The 20,525-nt window shown below is 43.0% G+C and overlaps 1 protein-coding gene across 1 annotated transcript; it reads left to right on the forward strand.

Annotated features, from left to right (window-relative positions):
- The first annotated feature begins 1,067 nt into the window (after nucleotides 1–1,067).
- PANX2 (pannexin 2) lies at nucleotides 1,068–20,139 on the forward strand. The gene is given in 5 exon segments (XM_032442650.1): nucleotides 1,068–1,085; nucleotides 1,087–1,258; nucleotides 8,329–8,341; nucleotides 15,063–16,537; nucleotides 18,288–20,139. Coding segments are annotated over 5 exon segments (2,037 nt in total). The 3' UTR covers nucleotides 18,647–20,139.
- The last annotated feature ends 386 nt before the right edge of the window (nucleotides 20,140–20,525 follow it).

The raw sequence follows: 20,525 nt of genomic DNA on the forward strand, positions 1-20,525 counted from the left end.
TCTTGGAGTGTGTATTCAAGACCAGGTTGGACGGGGCCCTGGGCAACCTGATCTAGTAAAGGTGTATGTTTTGGTGGCCCTGCCAGGCAGGGGGGTTGGAACTACATGATCTTTGATGTCTCCTTGCACCGGGTCATCTCTGCTTGATTCTGACACGCACCGGGTTGGGGACCTCCGGGGGGCTGCGTCCTCTTGGCTGCAGCTCGGTTTTCCACGGCCCGCCGTCCCTAGCAGCACCGCACGGACACGGCAGCCGCCGCCCCTGCCCCGTTCATGGCGCCTGGCGACGCGGCCGGACGAGGCGCATCCCCCCGCTCCGCCTCGACCCGCGCCCCCGGAGCGCCGCCGGCGCATGCGCGGTGCCTCCCCGCGGGGACGCGGCATCGCCGTGTGGCCCCCGCAACGTGTTGCGCTCCGCTGGCTCCCGCTCTGCGCCGCGGCCGTTCCCTTTTAAAACCTCACACAGCTCGGCGCTCCCGCCATCCGTTCCGTTTCCGCTCCTCCCGCGTTCCCTCTTCTCTTCGCCGCTCGGTGCGGTCGGACGCTCCCATGCAGGCTCCGGCCGCCCGTTGCAGCACCGAGCATCGGCCCCGCGCCCGGAGACGGCCGCGTCGCTGCTGGAGGTGCGGGGACCCTTCCGGCAGGAAGGTCCGGCGTGAGTTCATTTGCAGCTTCCGCCGCTGTTTCCGAGCCGCCGGTTCTGCTCGCCGGCCCCGGGAGCCGCCAGAGGCGCAGCCGCCAGGTAATGCCCCGGGGCGGTTCTGCGGTGCGGGCACGGGCGCCGTGCGGCGGCAGCGCTCCTGTGCCGGGCCGTCACCTCGTGCCGCTCCGTTCTCCCCGCCGGGGCTGCGCTACCGCGCCGACCCCGCAGGGCACGGCTCCGCTGGGCGAGAGGCGGCGGATGGCGAGGCCGGGCCGCGCTGCCGGTACCGCCGCCCGTTACCGCTGCCGCCCGTTGTCCCCGCAGGCCGGAGCCGCCCGCAGCGCAGCACCGCACCGCAGCGCATCGCGCCGCCCGCCCCCGGGGAGGCCCGGCCGGTTGTGAGGCGCGCCGTCGCCGCCCGCTTATGCAACACATCATCGATTAACCACCCCGACATGGCCACCGCGCTGCTGGCGGGAGAGAAGCTGAAGGAGCTGATCCTGCCGGGCCAGCAGGATGACAAGGCGGGCGCGCTGGCGGCGCTGCTCCTGCAGCTGAAGCTGGAGCTGCCCTTCGACCGCGTGGTCACCATCGGCACCGTCCTCATCCCATCCTGTCGTCACCCTGGTCTTCCAAGAACTTCGCGGGTAAGGGCGGCGGGGCGGGGCGGGGCGGCCGCGCCCTCACGGCTGTGAAGAGCGGCCTTGTGCGGGGGGCAGCGGCGCGGTACGGGCACCTGGTGCCGTGCTGTGTGGCCGTGTCAGAAGTCTCCAGCGTGATGGTTGTTGGCTTTTAAGGGCCTACAGTTTACATACAGATTTCTGCAGTTCAAGAAGCCCTGTTTGGTTGCCTGCTGCTCACAGTGCACGGCCCTTCCTGCCTTGAAGCTGGCTCAGGTGTTGATGAGACTTGGAAAGTATTGACCCCAATACATTGTGCAGCTCTCAGGCTGTTAGCATTGCAGGTAGCCATCACTGCCTCTCTCATGCATCGGCCTGAAGAGTGTGCATGGCACTGTGTGGCTTGTTTGGTCCCCTGGAGCTTCACAGTGGGGATCCATGTGAAATTACCAGTGTTTTAATACACAGACTGGCAGGTTGTAGCTCGTATGGTTAGTGGGACTTGGTTGTGGGCAGTCCATCCAAACACAGCTGAGTGCAGTCCTTGACATGTAGCTTGGGGATTGACCTCCAACACAGACATCCTTAACACTTTGCTTTCGCTGTCCTGTTACTTAGAAGAGTAACTGCTTGTGAAAAGCACCTAGGTGGAGATTTTTCTGGATGATAGCTTAAAGCATTTTGAATTCACCCCATTTTTTGAATATATTTAAATATCTAAAGTTTTTCAGCCACAGTTGATGATAGCTTCGTGTTTTTTGCATGGTCATCTAGAGGCCTCTTCATGAAACCATGTTCTCAGGGCACAATGAGCCTGCTGAACACCTGAGAACTGTTCTTTTGCAGTGACTGAGAGGCAGGGAACTGCTGCTTCTGTGGATCTTTAGTGTAGAATAGAGAAGTGCTGGGATCCCTTCCTCTGGTTTGTAGAAAGGAAACAGTAATAAAAAGGCATTTGCGGAAGGCACTGAGAGTGCCTGCTTATATACCTGCCTTCACAGTGCTGGTGATTTACTGCTAGTAGGCCTCAGTTTGACCTTGGGAGCAAGAAAGGTTATGCGCCCTTACTGTTGTGTGAGTTCACTGACAGGTCTGTTGATGAATCACTGCTTGTGCAGACAGCAGTAACTGTAACACTCTTTGAACAAATCCTCTGAGGCTGCAGATTGCGGAGGGAGCCACAAGTGTAAGTGACTCTGAGGTTCGTACAGCAGATGTTCCTCCACATGTCCACACTGTGGGCCATGCAAGTTTTTGGAAGAGAAGATGTCTACTGACTTCACTCATTGCTCACATCTGCCCGTGTTTCTGCAGTTGGGTTTGTTTTATGCTGTGGATGACTCCTTTCTAGATGGCAGTCGTGGCCTTGAATGTTCAGTTGATTTTTGTTTCAGAAGTGCTGAAAGCAATGCATTTGTTTCTAGTTACAGGACCTTGTGTGCTTCTCTTGGCCCTTAAAATCATCTGCTTCTTTAAGAGCAGTAACCTGTTGTGTCTTGTCTAGAGAAAGATTTACAAGGCAACACAGAAACCTTCTTTATGTCACTGGACAGTGCTTTTACCTCATTTGATGCCATTTGTTTGGTCATTTGATCTACAGCCATCAAAATATGAGGAAAAAGGGAAAAGATACAAGAGCAAGTTGTACAGGTTGTAAGGGGCCAATGAAATTGGGTTGATTCTTTGGGTTGTAGCCTAAGAGCTCAGGATTAGTGGATTCAATTCTACTTCGGAGTTCAGAAGCAAAACTCACAGAATCACAGAATGACCCGGGTTGGAAGGGACCTCAAGGATCATTGTAGTTCCAACCCCCCTGCCTGGCAGGGCCACCAAACATACACCTTTACTAGACCAGGTTGCCCAGGGCCCTGTCCAACCTGGTCTTGATCACCTCCAAGGACGGGGCATCCACAACCTCCCTGGGCAGCCTGTTCCAGGGCCTAACCACTCTCCTAGTGAAGAACTCCCGCTAACTTCAGTGTGACCTGAGTCAGGTGTTTCAACTCTATTACCAGAGCAGTATTTACTCAGTCTTTTCTAAGTTAAGCTTGTCTGGAGACGCTGAGTGAGGTCATAGCAATAGCCCTGCTGACTGTGTGCTCGTTCCTCATTCTGCTGTTACTGTTGTGTTTCACACGTGCGCTGCCACTGATATTTAAGAAAAAAAGGGTGGAACTTTGTTTTCTTGCTTCGGATATTGCAATTTATATAGTACTTATATAATACGTATTAGAAGTGCAAAAATCACTGACAGAAGCACTGTCTAAAGGTTCTTCTTTGGTTGTTAACATCGTAGGAGCTTCCCAGATCTTTCCTGATGCCCTTCAGTGCCTCAGTTATGGTCTCAGAATGGGAAACACATGGCGGAGGGAGTGTGTTATGGCACATGAACTTAACTGTGATAATCCATGTACAGTCTTAAAAATCTTATGTCTGTAGAATAAAATGTTCTGTAATGTAGTTTTCCTGTGGGTGAAGACAAAGTCATTTAATTAGTAAGGTTGGTTTAATGGCACGGATAAAGCGGCTGTTTAGGTGAGCATGTTTGCTGTTCACATAAGCGATTATTTGTCCTCATATTTGAGAGTTCTAATGTATACATCAATGCTTAGAAATTAAATCATGAATTCTATAATGCTTGCACAGGTTCTCCTGAAAAAGAAATGAATACAGCCTTTCTTTGCACTGCCCAGACTTTCTTTCATAAGATAAAAGGAGGTCCCTCAGCTAAGGGCTCATATTATCATTTCTGAGTCTCCAAATCCTCCTCTACTGTTTTTCCATCAAGCGACTGTGATCCCAGAAAGGAAGCTCTGAGAAAAATAGTTACAATAAATGCAAGTGCAGCCTTTGTACATGGCATAAGGTCATCATAAGGTCATCATAAGGTCATTCAGGAGCAGCAGTCAGTTACCTCACACAAAGAACGCCCAAACAAGCACCCACAAAATAGGAATAAGGATTGTCTTCTTTTTTAAGATACCAAAGGGCAGACTTCATACACAACCAGAACACGTATTTATGGCCTGGCACATGTTGACCTCAAGGACACCGAGGAAAGTTTTGGAGGCCAGTATTGCTGAGCAGTGGATGGACTGGTCTGTGAGTGGAACTTGTGTTCCAGAGTGACGGGGCTCTGAGCCCTGCTCAGAAGGGTGCCTGCAGCTGGCAGTGTTGGCTGAAGGAAACCTCTCTGGGAGTGGTTTTGTTGTTGAGGGCAGCAGTACATACAGGTAATAGCCCCAAGGGAATATACCTGTTTTTCTGTTTTCTTTCAGAAATTACTGCTTCAGTGAGCACAGTTTATTCCTTTATTTAAGTCTGAATACCAATGGGTTATGGTTTCTTTCAGGACAGTGCTGTGACTCCCCATTATACCGTGTATATTTTTAATACCAGTTGCAGCACTCCTGCACACATCGTGCTTGGGGTTTGTTCCTTAGAAGTTTGTTTTGATGATTCAGAAGCCTATTTATTTATTTTTGGAGAGTACATAGTACTAGACTGCAAGATGCAGTATCTGTTTGATGGGGATCAGTTGTTCCATGTTTTTTCATCCTCTACACTCCCTGGTTTCACCATGGAACTAACACGTATGAACCACGTGGAACTAGCTTACACTGTCCACAACCACAAGCAGGAGGCTGTTGGGTATTGAAAACTGCTCTTCATCAACTTGTGCTGTGTTGTGTCCTCTGGCTGGCAATGGTGCTGCTGGCCATGAGTGGCAGCCTTCTGCAGTGACAGGTCCTGAGGCACTCTTCTTCTGTACAGTAGAGGAAGATATACTTGGCTCTCATTATGAGCTGCTTACTTTGTGTTTAAACACTGATTCAGTGTGCTGTGTTGAACAGCAACACCGTCAGTAATGTCTGTGAGATGTTCGCTCTGTAAGGTAGGCCCCAAAAGAGAATCCATTGCTGTTATGTGTTATCTTCACAGTGTTGAACATTTTGGTTTCCAAGCTGTAGGATTCATGTTGTTAACTACAGCAATGGCTAAGTCATATCTCTCATGTATAGCGCCTTGTGCTTTCCATTCACAGTGAGTCATTCTATTATTACAGTCATGTTTGCTTTCCCTCAGAAGTTTTTCAGTACCAACACTTGATTAAAACAAAGCAAAACAGTCATCCGCTTGATTGCTATGCTGTACTTGGAAGCCAAGCTGTGGCATTGATTTTTCTTGCTACATTGGTAAATCACTGCCTGCCAAATACAGCAAGTTGCTCGTAATTAGTAATGTATTCCTATGTGTCTTAGCAGTTACGTAGCTCAGCCCTCTTACCACCCTTCTGATAGAAAATTCTCATGACAAAGTAATGGAGGGAGACAGTAAGTTAAATGAAGAGTCACTTCAAGTTCTATGTTGTTTTTTCTGCTTTGTAATAATTTTGCATAAGCAGTGCTGACTTCAGTACGGCATACAGTGTATGTGTCAGTTCAGCACTGCGCATTTCACCTGTTTGAAACAGTATATGCTGAGGATTTCTGTATTACAAGATGACATTTTAATTTGCATTTCTGGTCAACTTTTCTCATTTGTATCTGTTACAGGTTGTGGGCAACATATTTACACACTCACTTCCCTGGCTTGAGTGTGAGCTGACTTTTGAGCTTATTTCCCATGTCTACTCTTTAAGTGCACTTAAAGCCATGTAAAGTAAGAAAAAGTGAATGCATTTTTCCAAATGATTATTGTTAGTGGTAAAAGCATAGGGCAAAAATCATATATTATATTGACCCCTTCATTTTCTACTATCATTGTATGTGAACAGGTCCAAAATGTGGATGAGATTTAGCTTAATGTGTGCTTGAAGATAACTTCAACTATCTGAACACGTAGATGGTCAAAACTATTTTTAAGAGCTAATTAATTAATTCATCTTTCTCAAGAGGGAGCATTTTGAATGAATGAGTAACACTGAGGCTGTTCTTCAGAGTTACCGTGGAGCTTTTTCCTCACTAGGCTGGGTAGGTCTGCACACTGAATTACAAAAGCTGAATTATGTCACAGCGGGCTGGCAGCATTCTTGTAGGGGTTTCTTTTGTTTCACATGGTACAGGATTTATTCTAAGCAAACAGTGGAAGCAGTGCAGGTATTTCCATCATAAAGGACTTAGTACTCTTTCATTTGAATTTGTCAGTACAGTAGTACTTCCTACCATAGCAAGGTTTAGGATTGTTTGCTTTTGTGGTACCATGCATGTCATGCAGATTGGAAGAAGTTACCAGAGCAGCAGTGCAGACAGTTGCTGAGAAGCACGGAGCATTTTTTGCAGTTTGGAGCTCCGTGACTATTTCTGAAGCATCTCAGCCATATGCTGAGGTAATCACAGAATTGTAGGGGTTGGAAGGGACCTCTAGAGATCATCGAGTCCAACCCCCCTGCCAAGCAGGTTCCCTACACCACATCGCACAGGTAGGCGTCCAGGATGGTCTTGAATATCTCCAGAGAAGGAGACTCCACCACCTCCTTGGGCAGCCTGTTCCAGTGCTCCGTCACCCTCACCGTAAAGAAATTCTTCCACACATTCGTGCAGAACTTCCTATGCTGTAGTTTCATCCCATTTACCCCCATTATAATCATTTGTGAGGTTGACGTGCCTTGTCTACTATGGGATTCACACTGGAAGTTTTAGAGACCCTGGGGTCAGATTCTCCTTGCTCTATCATGTTAGATCAACACAATTGTGATACTTTGTAAAACTCAGTTTCTCTGTACATAGAATGGAATCATGGAATGGCTTATATTGGAGGACTGCTTAAAGATCATCTAGTTCCAACTCCCCTGCCATGGTGGGATCATTTTTCTTGAAAGCAGTAGACCAGTCATCTCTTCCTCCAAATACTATGATGTTAAAATAATGTAACTACCTAATGAGATAACTACTTGATATTTACTTTTTAACAAGAAGTTTTATTGCTACTGTATTTATGGCCATCAGTCTTTTTCATTTCTGATCATTAAAATGCAATGATGCAATAGAACAAATCTGCTGTTTCCTTTTGATTCCTGTCTGTGTGTCTTGTACTTCACCCTTGGTTTGAGAAGCCACCCCTGTCCATCATCAGTTTCACAGGAATTCATTTCACTTTGGCATTTGTGTTCTTGCAGTACAGTGACTATAGTACCTAGTACAGTGACTATAGATAAGCTCTTTTTCTGATGGCATTACCACTGTACTGTTTGGCCGTCATACAGTGATGGTAGCTCATTATTGAGGAAAAAATTCTCCATAACAACAACCCAAGGGATTTCCTTTAGGTGTTTCTGCACCTTCCATGTAACAGTTGCCATTTCTGGAACGCTCTAACAGACTTCAACACATGAACCAAGCAGGAATCTTTCCTGGAATATGTTGGGCAGGTATTACGGGTTGTTAAGCCTCACGTTGCTGGTAAGTGAACTTCAGCATACCAGCTAATTTTAGAAGAGCTCACAGGGAATATAGCCTGTAAATTTATATATCCACTGCAAGTGTGCGTTATTTTAGTGACCGGATAACCAAATACAGGCAGTTCAAGCAACAGTCTTGGAAGAAGAAAGGTTCCATGTTCTAAATAGGGGAACACCCCTATGGAAACCAATTACCTATCAGCCTTTGGAACTGATTGGCTACATCTCACCCATTATGCCTAACGCTGCACGAAGTCACAGAACTGTAGAGATTGAAAAGGACATCTAAAGATCATCTAGTCCAACTCTCCTGCGAAACCAGGTTCCCTCAAGTTGGTTGCACAGGAATATACTTGTAACATACTAATACTTGTAGAATATGGATAAATGAAACTTAGTAGCGGCAGTGGTTTCCTGTCTCATTTCTTTAGGGGCTTTCTTTTTAAGATTTTTTTCTTAAACAGGACAAGTGGTTTCAGAGAGTGGTCAAAAAAGGCTGTACCTTACCTTGTTGACCATGGAGAAATTTGTACCTTAGGAAGACTTCCTGGGCATGGAACCTGTATTCTTTGGAAGGAATACTCCCTAACAAAGGTAAAGGAATTGTCTTTTTGCTTTGATGAATTAATAATTCTTAATAATTAGCTTGCTAATTTATGGCTTAGTTCTAAGAACACTGTATCTTCTTACTCAGTGAGTTAAATGGGACTGCATGACTGCAGTTGATACACAAATGTAACCTCAGGAACCCATTCTCATGTTGTACTAATATCTAACATTTAAATACCCTTTAAATAAAGTAGTTGATATAAAGCTGCTAAATTAAGGGAGTTCTTTATTTGGCTGTGAGTTGATTTGGATACTAGCCATCATTTGTTAAAATCACATCCAAAGCAGACTTTGATATTCCTTATGGAAGCTTCTGGCTGGCATGTAAAATCTGTTTGCTGTTTAGATGACATAGTACTTCCTAAGACTACATTTTCAGCTTTTGTTACATGAATACTTTTTGTTCTCTTTTTTCCAGGGAGAAAAGGATCAGGATGTTTCTTCCTTGCCTTTTAAAGTATACTGAAAGCTACAAAATAAATTATTTCAGTTTCATTAATAAATGGTTTTCTACCTGCTTGCTTACGCATTCCCTTTACTACCCAAGATGAATGAGGCATGTATGTCTGATGGGGGGATGAACAGCGTGGTAGGATACACTTGTCAAATATTAGCATCTGTGTCTGAATTCAGGAAACATCTCATTTACCTTGGCTGCTAACCAAGAGAGCCTACTTGAACACTGAATTTCTCCTTACAGACAAGTGGAGAGGACTTTACAAGGAGCTCTTCAGAGAACTTGACTGACATGTCACCTTTTCTTTGTATGCAGGTTGAGCGTCTGCATAAGGATGATTTAACAGTCCTCTTCAAGAGGATGAAAAGATGACTGGTAGAAAGTTCTAAGGCCCAGGGTGAATCAGCAGTTTATTATACTCATTAAATAATCATCTTAACAATATGCTTCCCTATGACTTAAGCCCACGTGTCTGGAGTTGGTCCATCCTCCCACTGGCGTTCCCTCTTAGCTTGTCTGTCAGAGTCAGAGCATGAGTTGACAAGGTTGCCTGTTTGGCTTGCTTGCATGTTTATTTCTAGAGTATCAAAGAATTATTTGGACAAGAAACATGCTAACCTTTGTCTTGATGTAGCAAGCACAAGAGGTTTGTCTCTTTCATTTATCAATTATATTTTCTGAAAATTGAGTTTCTTTTTTTTTTCTCTTCTTCTTTTGTCTGCTGTCAGGAAATGGTTCTGTTCCACCTACATTATTGAATTGTTGGTCTAGAACGCTGAAATCATGTATTTAGTTGGAGGATTAATGAGGTCTGATTTCTTTCTCAGTCTAAATTCTAAAAGAAATCATAGGGTGTGTTCACAGTTTATTATACTTCATAGTTTGCTTTCGACATACTTATAGTGAGAATATGGTAGGTGTGAAGGGTTGTTTGCCCTTTTATGTAGGGTCATATACTGTGTATTGCTAATATTTTCCTTTATTACTTTTTAATCATAGAATCATAGAATGGCCTGGGTTGAAAAGGTCCATAATGATCATCTAGTTTCAACCCCCCCACCATATGCAGGGCCACCAACCACCAGACCAGGCTGCCCAGAGCCACATCCAGGCTGGCCTTGAATGCCTGCAGGGATGGGGCATCCACAACCTCCCTGGTCAACCTGTTCCAGTGTGTCACCACCCTCTGTGTGAAAAACTTCCTCCTATCCAGGTCCCTCTGGATGGCTTCCTTCCAATGTATTGATGGCACCTCTCAGCTTGGTATCATCTGCAGACCTACTGAGGGTGCGCTGATGTTTACCAAAAGCATTGTAAATGCATTGTCCGTATTTATTTAAATATCTTTTGACTATTGCATGTAACAGTGCTTTTGAAGCTTGAAATTGAATCCCCTGCAGTCAGCTCTTCAAAGAGATGCACATGCCTAATTTTATGCACCGTGAGTAATCTCATTGGCTTCAAAGAAACTGCCCAATGCATGAAGTTTATGTCTTTTTAGGAACAGGGTTTATTTTTTTACTGTGTTGAATACTCAGAGGTTGGTATTGTTATTCTTATTTAAAAAACAGAAATGAATGTCTCAAGAGTATGTATTCACAGGCAGCAGACTTGGCATCACCTGGTTTCTATGCTCCCATACAGCGTGTTCAGATTCTTTCTAGAGAGTTTTTTGAGCACAGTCCCTGCCTTTATCCCTCTCCCTACCTTGGTTCTCTTCTCCCAGCCGTGTTCTCTAACTTCCCTGAAGTCTGCCCTTTGTACTGCTATACTATCTGGAAGTCACTGTTCCCTGTTTGAGTAGAGTTGTATGGCACAGAATGAAACCTGAAAAAACATTTCTAATTTTTCAATTGGCATAATGCAATTATATTCCACAACTGAGTAATTCGTTCCTCTTCCACTGTTTCATCTTATTTGTATGTCTGAAAAGATTTACTGAGATGCCTCATATTTTAATAATGAGACATGTTATGAATTTCTAGAAACTACTTATGTGAACATCAAGCAAGATAAAACATATTTATCTACAACTGTTGAAAACATCTGATGTACTATTCCTATCTAACGACATTAAAAAAGGGAAGCAAAGCTTCCTACTATGCATCTTTATGCTCAGTATAGGATAAAGTATAATATACCTCGTAATCTATTGATATCAATGAGTTTTTTCTGATGTTGAAATCTTTTTTGAAGAACATTAGCCTGTTGTTACTTAATCTCTTAGCAAGTTGTTTACAAGGTACAGTTTGTGGGAATGACAATGGCTGTAGGTAAGTACTGCAAAAGACAGAATTCTCAGCTATTCCAAGTGATTCTGTTCTGAAACAGCTGTGTTGAACTTCATATGCTGGCATGCAGTTAATGCATTGTTGTAGGTGGGCCTAAGGGCAGACCTTCAGACTGTAAACTTCCCAAGATTTGACTCTGAAACTCGTACAGTAGGCCACAACATGTAATGAAGAAGTGTTGAGTTTAGTGTTCCAGCTCCCCATAATGATTACAGGTTAGTTGAGTACTGTCTTATATTTTCCACTGTTGCTGCCGATGCACACAGTAGGAATTACTGTCTCCTGAGCTCACAGGAGTGTAGTTGTCAGAGTGTGTAGGGATAGATTCCACTTAACACTCCCAAGAGGACCAACCCACCCAATCATAATAGTGCCCCCTAAGCTTTCCAAAAACTTTTCCCGACCATACCTGACCATTTCCTACACAGCTGTATAATTAATTATTCCATATTCAACTGCTGAGTTTGTGGGAAAAGCTGCATTTCATGGTAGCTGGATTTATTCTATGGAAAATTCCTGAACTTGCTTGATGGTGAAATACAAGCATCAGTAGAAATTGAATATAGACCTAAAAGCAATTATGTTTTTCACATTGTATGATCCAGTGTCAGAGCTATAGTGATAACACTCTTACAGCCTTTTTATTGCTGCTTATCTATCACATCATTGCATCAGAAGAAGTCGGCTAACATATCTTCATGAAACTGAACGTGTGTTAAGCAGGGCTTGAAGCTTAGTGAGCAGTGTGTGTGAGAACAACTCATCACTCTTCCATCCTCAGCAGATAGGCATTTTGAGATCCAGCTGTATGTTGCTGCCATCTTTCATACAAACAGGATTCATTACTGACATCATGCTTTTCTTTCTCATTTATTCCTGATTGACACAGATTGCAGTAGAGGAGAAACGGTCCATGCCCTAGTATGATGGGATCAAACACCTTCATGGTGTTAAATGCTATGTTAAATGCAAGGTAAAATGCTGCTATTGCCTAAGGAGCATTCACAAAAGCTAACTTAAACGGAGTGATGATCTTGCTTGGCAGCCTCTTGTCAATGAAGAGAGACAGGTTCCTCCAGGCAACAGGTAAATTAGACTTTTGCTTTGAATCATTGTCTGGAAGGGTCTTCCCCTCCTCTCCACTGTCTAGATGAATGAGCTTCCCCAGAGTGATGCTGTGCTTTGTGAGTCATGTCCTGTGCTGTGAAGGTTAAGCTCAACTCCCCTGTGCTGTAGCTACCAGAATTAGTGACATTCACTGACTGTGGGTATGACTCAAACGTATTAGAAAATTGTTTGAATAAAATCACCCTGGAATCTTTCCTCCACATCAATCAGTTATCAAGTCCTACTGGCTGGGAATAAGAGTTTGGTCTGAAGGGTCTTGGGATTTACCTGGCACATAATCAAAGTCATGTCAATTTAATAAACACGCCAAAAAATATGAGACTAGCATCAGTAAACAGCAACACCGAATCAGCATGGGGCACCGTGCTCAGCTATCCCAGTAAAGTAGAGATATCTCACAACCTAGCAGGAAGTGGGAGCAGCTAAACGATGTGTGACAGGAAAGCAGACAAATTTCTTTAAAATGGCATTTGCTTTCCTTACTGAGCTGGGCAGCTCAGTATTTTTGAAGTAGCCTCCAGTGATGCTATGAAGCCCAAACTGAAGTTGTGCAGCTGTTCAATTCTACACTGAAGCAGTGTCAGTGGACAGAGTGCAGATAGTCGCCAAGTGGTTTGTCCAATGTAAATGTAAATGTTAAAGGACTTTTTTATTTGTTTCCTTTTTATTTATTCATTTGTTTATTTATTTATTAGGTCACTATTTGTTGTTGTATATATGACATTTCACCAGAAATCACCATAGCCTGTCAGGCCTCATTGAGGTGAACTTTCTACCATTTATTTGGTAGTAGCAACTGATAGATGATTCCAAAAGTAATCTTTGTGGATGAATTGAATGAACGCCTGCTGTCTTCCCGCGTATTCATGCTGTTGAGATCCAGGAGAAGTGAACTCATGTATTTCACAGTCATTTAAATTCCATGTTGGCAGGTTCTACTAAGCCTGGGGACACCCAATTCAAAATATCTCTGTTTATGAGGAATACTCAAAGCTACTTGCTTGTTTTCCCTGTGGGAATATTTTTACATAGGAGTCTCCTGGGAAATCATACAGTAACTCTTCAGTAGTTAGAGCTGAATTGTTTGTGTGTGTATCCCTTCGTGGTTAGGGTTTGGAGGGCACGTAATTACTGAAGATGAGAGTTAATGAATATTTTTCTTGTAAATGATGACTGTAAATACATGAATGTAGCCTAAGTGGGAATTTTGGTAACATTAGAGTGCTTTAAGCTCTCCTCTGAGAAAGGTTGAAGCTGGATCATGATAAAATAGTTTTCAAAAGTGATATTCAAGAGTTTATAGGGCTGATTCAATTTATGTCCTGTCTTGGGTAACATTATTCTGTTCAAATTGGTTATATTTTAAGAAGAGAATCCTCACTGAATTCCTTTTTAAAAATATGCAGTCTTTAGCATGTAGTTCTCTAGCTCAGAGGATACATTTATACATCAGCATTTTATCACAGCCCTAGGAAATGCTTTTTATTTACTTGGATATGAGAAGTAGTTGGTCAACTAAGGATTCTTCTGTTAAGCCAAAACAGCCAAAAAAGGCTTTTTGGCCTGATTGTTAATTTTTAGCATTTGATTGCTGGTATCAAATGACATAACATTTTATTATTTCTCTTCATAACTTGCATTAGTAAGAGAACAGTACAACCACACTCTTCAAGTAAGCTGTTCTCCATCTGAGTTATAGACTGCATTCAGAACCGGAGCAAGCTTGGTTTTCTTGAGCAGTTCTCAGCTCAAGAGAACATACCTTCTTCCTGTGGAGCTTGTCTTAGGATTCTTTTTAAGGTATACCAGAACAGTGTAAATTATATTCCTTTGTTCTGCTTACCGAGGCATTAAAATACAGTCTCCATACTTGAAGAGGGTGTTTTGAAAGTGATCATTGTTCTTGGGGCACTTAATGCTGTTCTAACTTTCACAAGTTGTTCTGTCTTACTTTCATATCCATTGTTAGAAAAATGTAATTACATGAAAACAAAATGCATCTACTGGGTCAAAGCCCTGTAGCCCAATATCCTGTCTGTGATGGTGGTGAAACCCAAATGCTTAGGAAGGAGTGTTAAAATAGACAAGCATGTGGTATTATTTTCTTGCATAAACCCTCCCACTGTCCAGCAGCCTGTGGCTTGAAGATGATATGTATAATCATATAATTTTCTGTGTTTAATAGTTCCTGCTATACTTTCTTTTCCATTACTTTTGTCTAGCTGCTTTCTTGATCTGCTGTATTTGTTGCTTCCAATAATACTGTAGGGCACTGAGTTGCACCATTTAATTGCACACTGTACAAAGAAAATATATATACATAATTGTAAATACAGTGGTAAATACAATTAACACCGTGGATTCTGATTTGGTTGGTAATGCTTTAATTCCGACTGTTAGCTGAGATACAGCTGACTAAATGCTTTTAGTGCAGATATTTTTTTCACCATATCCAATGAGAAGACACTGTTAATAAGGATTAAAAAGATTGTTTTCAACTATATCTTTTTTTTTTCTATTTATTTGTAAGAACATTTAGCTGGGATAAGCCTTAAATTTTACCTGGATGAGCCTTTCAGTGTTAGTACATATGCCAGCATAACATGCTGAATATACATAGTGCATACTAGGTCTTATATTTCCAGAGTTCAGGCCGCAGTTTGGCTTAGGGTATTGTTCTCAGGGTGGTAACAGAAGCAAAGTATCTATTCCTTGCTAAGATGTCTAGTGTAGGTTCATCATAAAGCTTCCAGGTAAATAGCTTTACCTGTAGGCTTGTGAAGATGCACGCAGGCTGAGCTGTCTAATGCACATTGTGGGATGAACAGTCATGTAAAAATACAGTAAAGTAAAATTGATATCATTTGAAATGTTTATTTTCCAGAGCTCCTTTTGTAGGTTAAATGCACAGCAGTGACTTTTCTCTCTGTTATACAGAGGAGCCAATATACTGTTACACACCACACAACTTCACCCGCGATCAAGCCTTGTATGCCAGAGGATATTGTTGGACAGAATTAAAAGATGCCTTGCCAGGAGTTGATGCCAGCCACTGGCCCTCCTTGTTTGAGCATAAGTTCCTACCTTATGCGCTGCTGGCTTTTGCTGGGATAATGTACATTCCAGCTCTGGGCTGGGAATTTCTGGCCTCCACCCGACTGACTTCAGAGCTTAATTTTTTGCTTCAGGAGATCGATAATTGCTACCACCGCGCAGCTGAAGGACGGGCACCAAAAATAGAGAAACAGATCCAGTCCAAAGGCCCAGGGATCACAGAGAGAGAGAAAAGAGAAATCATTGAGAACGCAGAGAAGGAAAAAAGCCCTGAACAGAATTTGTTTGAGAAATACCTGGAAAGAAGAGGACGAAGTAACTTCTTAGCTAAGCTTTATCTTGCGAGACATTTGTTCATCATCTTTTTAAGCATCATACCAATTACATACTTATCCACCTACTATGCTACACAGAAGCAAAATGAATTCACGTGTGCTCTAGGAGAGCCTCCAGACAAGACAAGCAGCTCCAAATTGCACATCAGAGTGAACTGTAAGCTGCCATCTGTCCAGCTCCAGCGGATTATTGCAGGCGTAGATATCTTTCTCCTCTGCTTCATGAACTTGATCATCCTTATCAACTTAATTCACCTCTTCATATTTCGCAAGTCCAACTTCATATTTGATAAACTGAACAAAGTTGGAATAAAGACTAAGAAACAGTGGCAGAAGTCCCAGTTTTGTGACATTAATATTTTGGCTATGTTTTGCAATGAGAATCGGGACCACATAAAATCACTGAACCGTCTGGATTTTATTACGAACGAAAGTGATCTGATGTATGACAATGTGGTACGCCAACTGCTGGCGGCGCTGGCCCAGTCAAATCATGATGCCACCCCAACCATGCGAGATTCGGGGATCCAGACAATAGACCCAAGTGTCGACCCAGCAGACATCGATGGCAACGAGCAGCTTATCATTAAGAGACCAAGGAAGAAGATGAAATGGATCCCAACTACCAATCCACTTCCTCAGCCTTTCAAGGAGCAGTTGGCCATCATGAAGGTCGAAAATCATAAACCTGAAAAGCCTAAGCCTGTGCGGAGGAAAACGGCGACGGACAGCCTGATTGCTCCCTTGTTAGAATCTGCTGCAAAAACCTCACAGCAATCATCAGCTCATAAAACTGAGTCAAACGCCGTCCCGAGCACAGGCAGTGAAAAAAAACACACGCGGCACTTTTCCTTGGATGTACATCCATATATACTTAGCAGTAAAAAATCCAAGCCAGAGATTCCAGCCATCCCCTCGATGCCTACATCAAAAAGCCAAGAGGGTGGATTTCTAAACCAGGAAGAGAATGTCATAGTACACGTTACCTCCTCTCTCAAAGGTACAGTATATTGTAATGACAGTACCACCTTCACAGGTCATGATTTTTGTAGTGATCTTCAGGAACGCAAAGCTTATTTGAACTTTTTTACCTACTTTGCTAGATTTTGGGATAAGCAGTAATATTAGGATGCGTAGGCTTCAGAAACTGTAGTTCTCTGTCTCTGTCAGAATATTTCTATATGGAGAATAAGCATAATTTCAGGTAGAGCCATACAAAACAGCCTGCAAGTTATTGCTGCAGGTAGTTTTTCAAATGTAAGCAGATTTTCACTGCTATTAAAATAGTTGTGTCTTACCAAGAAAATAAGGAGAGTTCAGCCTCTAAAACACTATTCCTGCTCCACCAGCATCTGGCATTTTTCAAATCAGCTTTTTTCTCAAGTTATATAGAAATAAATCCCCTTGATTACCAGTTCCTAGGGACTGGCATTTGCCACCTATGAAGGCACAACTCACATTATGTTGTTCTTCACCCCAACGACATCTTAAATTGCTCTGTCTCATGTGGACCAAATGATGAATAGTCTGAAGTGTGGCTGCTGGTCTGGGATTTGGGAATTCAACCATTCACTTCCCATGCGGCCTCACAAGAGGCACTCCTGTGCCTCAGCTCCATGCATGTGTCTTGCAAATGTAAACCCTTTTCTGCTTTAAAGGACTTTTCCAAACATATCAGCAGTTGCTGTATGCTGGAGAGATGGGGAAAGCCATGTAGGCACTAAGAAAAGTGATCAGTAGATAAGCTGACAGGCAGATATATATCTTGTTGATTTTGTAAGCTACTGACATAAGAAACACTGTGCAGAAAGATTTGTACGTACTTAAAGCAATGGCTCTCATCTCATTACAAGCTAAGACCTCCCACTGGGCCTCGACAGACTGACAGCTACCGTCACCCCACTGCCCAGCAAAGAAGTGATTTGAGGTATAAAAATTTCTGTCACTTCCAACCGTTATGCTCCTTAGAGCCCTCCAACTCCCTGATGTGCATGTGAGCTATTCTACAGCTTTCCTTATCAGTTCACCTGCTCTGATTTCAACTCCTCAAAACTACTGGGGTTTTCTGGTCTCAATTGCCTTCATCTAAATTAGTGCTTGAATATCTTAAGAGTGAAAAATAATTGCTGTAGTTTTGGGGTTCTGTTACTCTCCATTGCAATTAGACGTATTCAGCTTTGCTTTTGAGTTAGACCAACATTGCAGTCCATCAGGTAAGGCAGACTTCTAATTTCTGGAAAGAGACATCAGTTGATGACAAATTGTTGAGTTCTTCCTAAAGACAAGTGGCTTACAATATGTAACCACTATTTTTTCCCATTGAGAATATCGGCGCATTTTGTATTCCATCGTGTGGGTTTCAACATTCATAACATTTGTCAAAACATTCAATCATAACATGTGAAAAACATCTGCCAAACCACAGAGGAGAGTAAAAGATACTTTTCAGTTGTTTTCTGCTCATTTTACAAAAATACCATTCACATTAGGAAGCATGAGCATGCATAGAAAGTGAGATTTACAAAACCCGTTTGTTGTTTGTCCCATTTCCCTGAGCTTACAATCCTGTTGTTATAAAAACAGCCCTGTTGGATTTCTCAGATACCAAGAAAATTCATTTTGGAGTCCTCTCCTGCTCCCATTGAAAGCAACGGCAGGACCATCTTTATTGGTTGAGTACACTGCTCTGTGATGCACCAGGAGGGTGAAGGACTGCCTGTCTTCTAACTGGCTCTTTTGATTTCTTCTAGACACCCCTCATCCTGCAAAAGAGATGCTGTACTCATCTGAGGCATGCAGAACTGTGCCTGCTGCTGGGGCTTTTGTCACATGCAACCACAACCATATAGCCACGACCACTGCGACAAGTATGACTTTGAACACAGCCAAAGCAGAACCAGCCCCTGCACTGAACTGCAACCCCACCCACCCTCTGCTGCACATCAACACGCTGTATGAGGATCACGAGGAGGAGGTTTCAAACATAATCGACAATGGGATTCACTCCCCGACTGACACGGGGGAGATTCTCTCCATCCCCACCCCTAAGCAGATACGGCTGGCAACGTTTGATGAGCCAATGGCAATCGTGAGCTCGGTGGAGTACTGAAGCCCCATGGCTGCTCTCTGGTGGCCAAGCCCAAGGCAGTGCAGTGAGAAACGTCATCTCCTTCAACACTGCACTTCACTGCATGAGCATGGAGAGCTTTCATACAAACTATAGCTCTTGGTAATAACACCAAACCGTTTTTCAGGATCGCGTCATGAGCACTGTCATTTACCACATAGAATAAGTAAAACCTGGTGGAAGTAGACCTTTAACACCAAGACAACCATTAGCTCTGAACTATAGCTTCCTGATTGAATTGGTTTTAGCACAACTTATGAACACTAGGAGTCTGATGGCATGCCACAGTAACTGTAGCGAGTATTTAAACCGTTTGCATTCAGAATCACTGATGAAAGTTAAAAGGACGTGGAGGTGAGGTATGCTTTTTTAATGGCAGTAGTTAAATAAGAGGGGTTTTTTTCCTAAGCAGAGAGTGTTTTTTTTTTCAATTCAGGATTACAAACTAGTTATATGCAAGCCAATTTTTGTTTGTTTGTTTCTTTAGCTCACTGACGTTGGGCTCGATGGAGACTTAGCTGGAAGGGCCTTACTACCACCAGCAGCATTTAAGTGCAAAAGGAATGGATACGTTCAACCTCTTGCATTTATAAATGACAATACCTGAGGTACGCCCTGCCCTTTAACGAGCTTTTATGTGTGATGGAAGATGCTGAAATGAAGAGTTTATTTTTTTAAATATATTTTACCATGGGAAAAGAAAAAAAAAATTACTAACTTTTCAAACCAGGTGTTTGTTGCTTTTAACAAATCACGTTACAAGAGAGTCATCGTAGCTGCTTATTTTTTCATAGTGTATTTATGAACCAGGTTAGAAACTTCTATGGGTGCTTCACTGGTGAAAAATCTTACAGAGGTTGTTGCAAAATATCCTACAAAATATGAAACCAGCAAAATCGTATTCAAATAACAGGACTAAAGAGTTGAGTTGAGGTGTCCCAGCTTGGCTAGTTCTTGATTCAGCAAACATTTAAGGCTATGGACGTCACTGAAATGACCCATATGTTCTTTCTAAAGCTAAGCACATACTGAAGTAGCTTTGCTGGATCTGGACTCTAGTGCAAGCACACAATGATCCTGCTGTATGTGCTATCGTTCTGATTCAATATTTGCCTTCCTTGGCTCAAAGCACATCTTCATCCCCATCTTCCTATAACTTTGATATGTGTGATTTAATAGAAAATTCTAGTATAACTAAAACATCTATTAAAAATGTATCATGCAATAACCATTCTCAGCAAAATGATAGTGAAACAAAAAGTGACTGTGTTGAAATAATATTACTACCAGAATTATGGACTATGTGTGTTTGCATCAAATTATGTATAATGAATGGTAGAAGAAATACGCAGCACAAATACAGGATTGAAATCTTGAATCTATTTTTAATTTATTACCTCAGACATGGATATATGATACCAGTATTTAATGACAATAGCACTGAAAATAAATACATACTATTCTGAATAGCTTAATGCGTACTGTGTCCTAGTGTAGTGACATACGGGTGGGATGTTGGTAGAAGCAGTAGGTGGGACGTGTAAAACCACTATTCCCCCATACAGTACTTCAGTTCTGTGCAGCGTTTTCAGCCCAAACAGCCAACTATCAAGAAATAAACCGCAGGGTGTGTAGCACAGTCAGGGGAGGGAACAACAGGAATGGCTACAGGATGGGCCTGTTGAGGTCCCAGCACTGTGGAGCCTTCTGTGTGAGACTGCCTGGGGTGAGCGAGCACTTGAGCTGTTTGCCAGCTGCCTGCGGCTCTAGGCCATAGGTTGACCACCCCTCTGCTAACCCATTTGAGGGTGCTTGGCATTGCTGTTATCTGTCAATTGGTAGAGCAGTGTGAAGGTTCTAC

This window comes from Coturnix japonica, chromosome 1 (assembly GCF_001577835.2).
Source record: "Coturnix japonica isolate 7356 chromosome 1, Coturnix japonica 2.1, whole genome shotgun sequence".
Classification (NCBI taxonomy): Eukaryota; Metazoa; Chordata; class Aves; order Galliformes; family Phasianidae; genus Coturnix; species Coturnix japonica.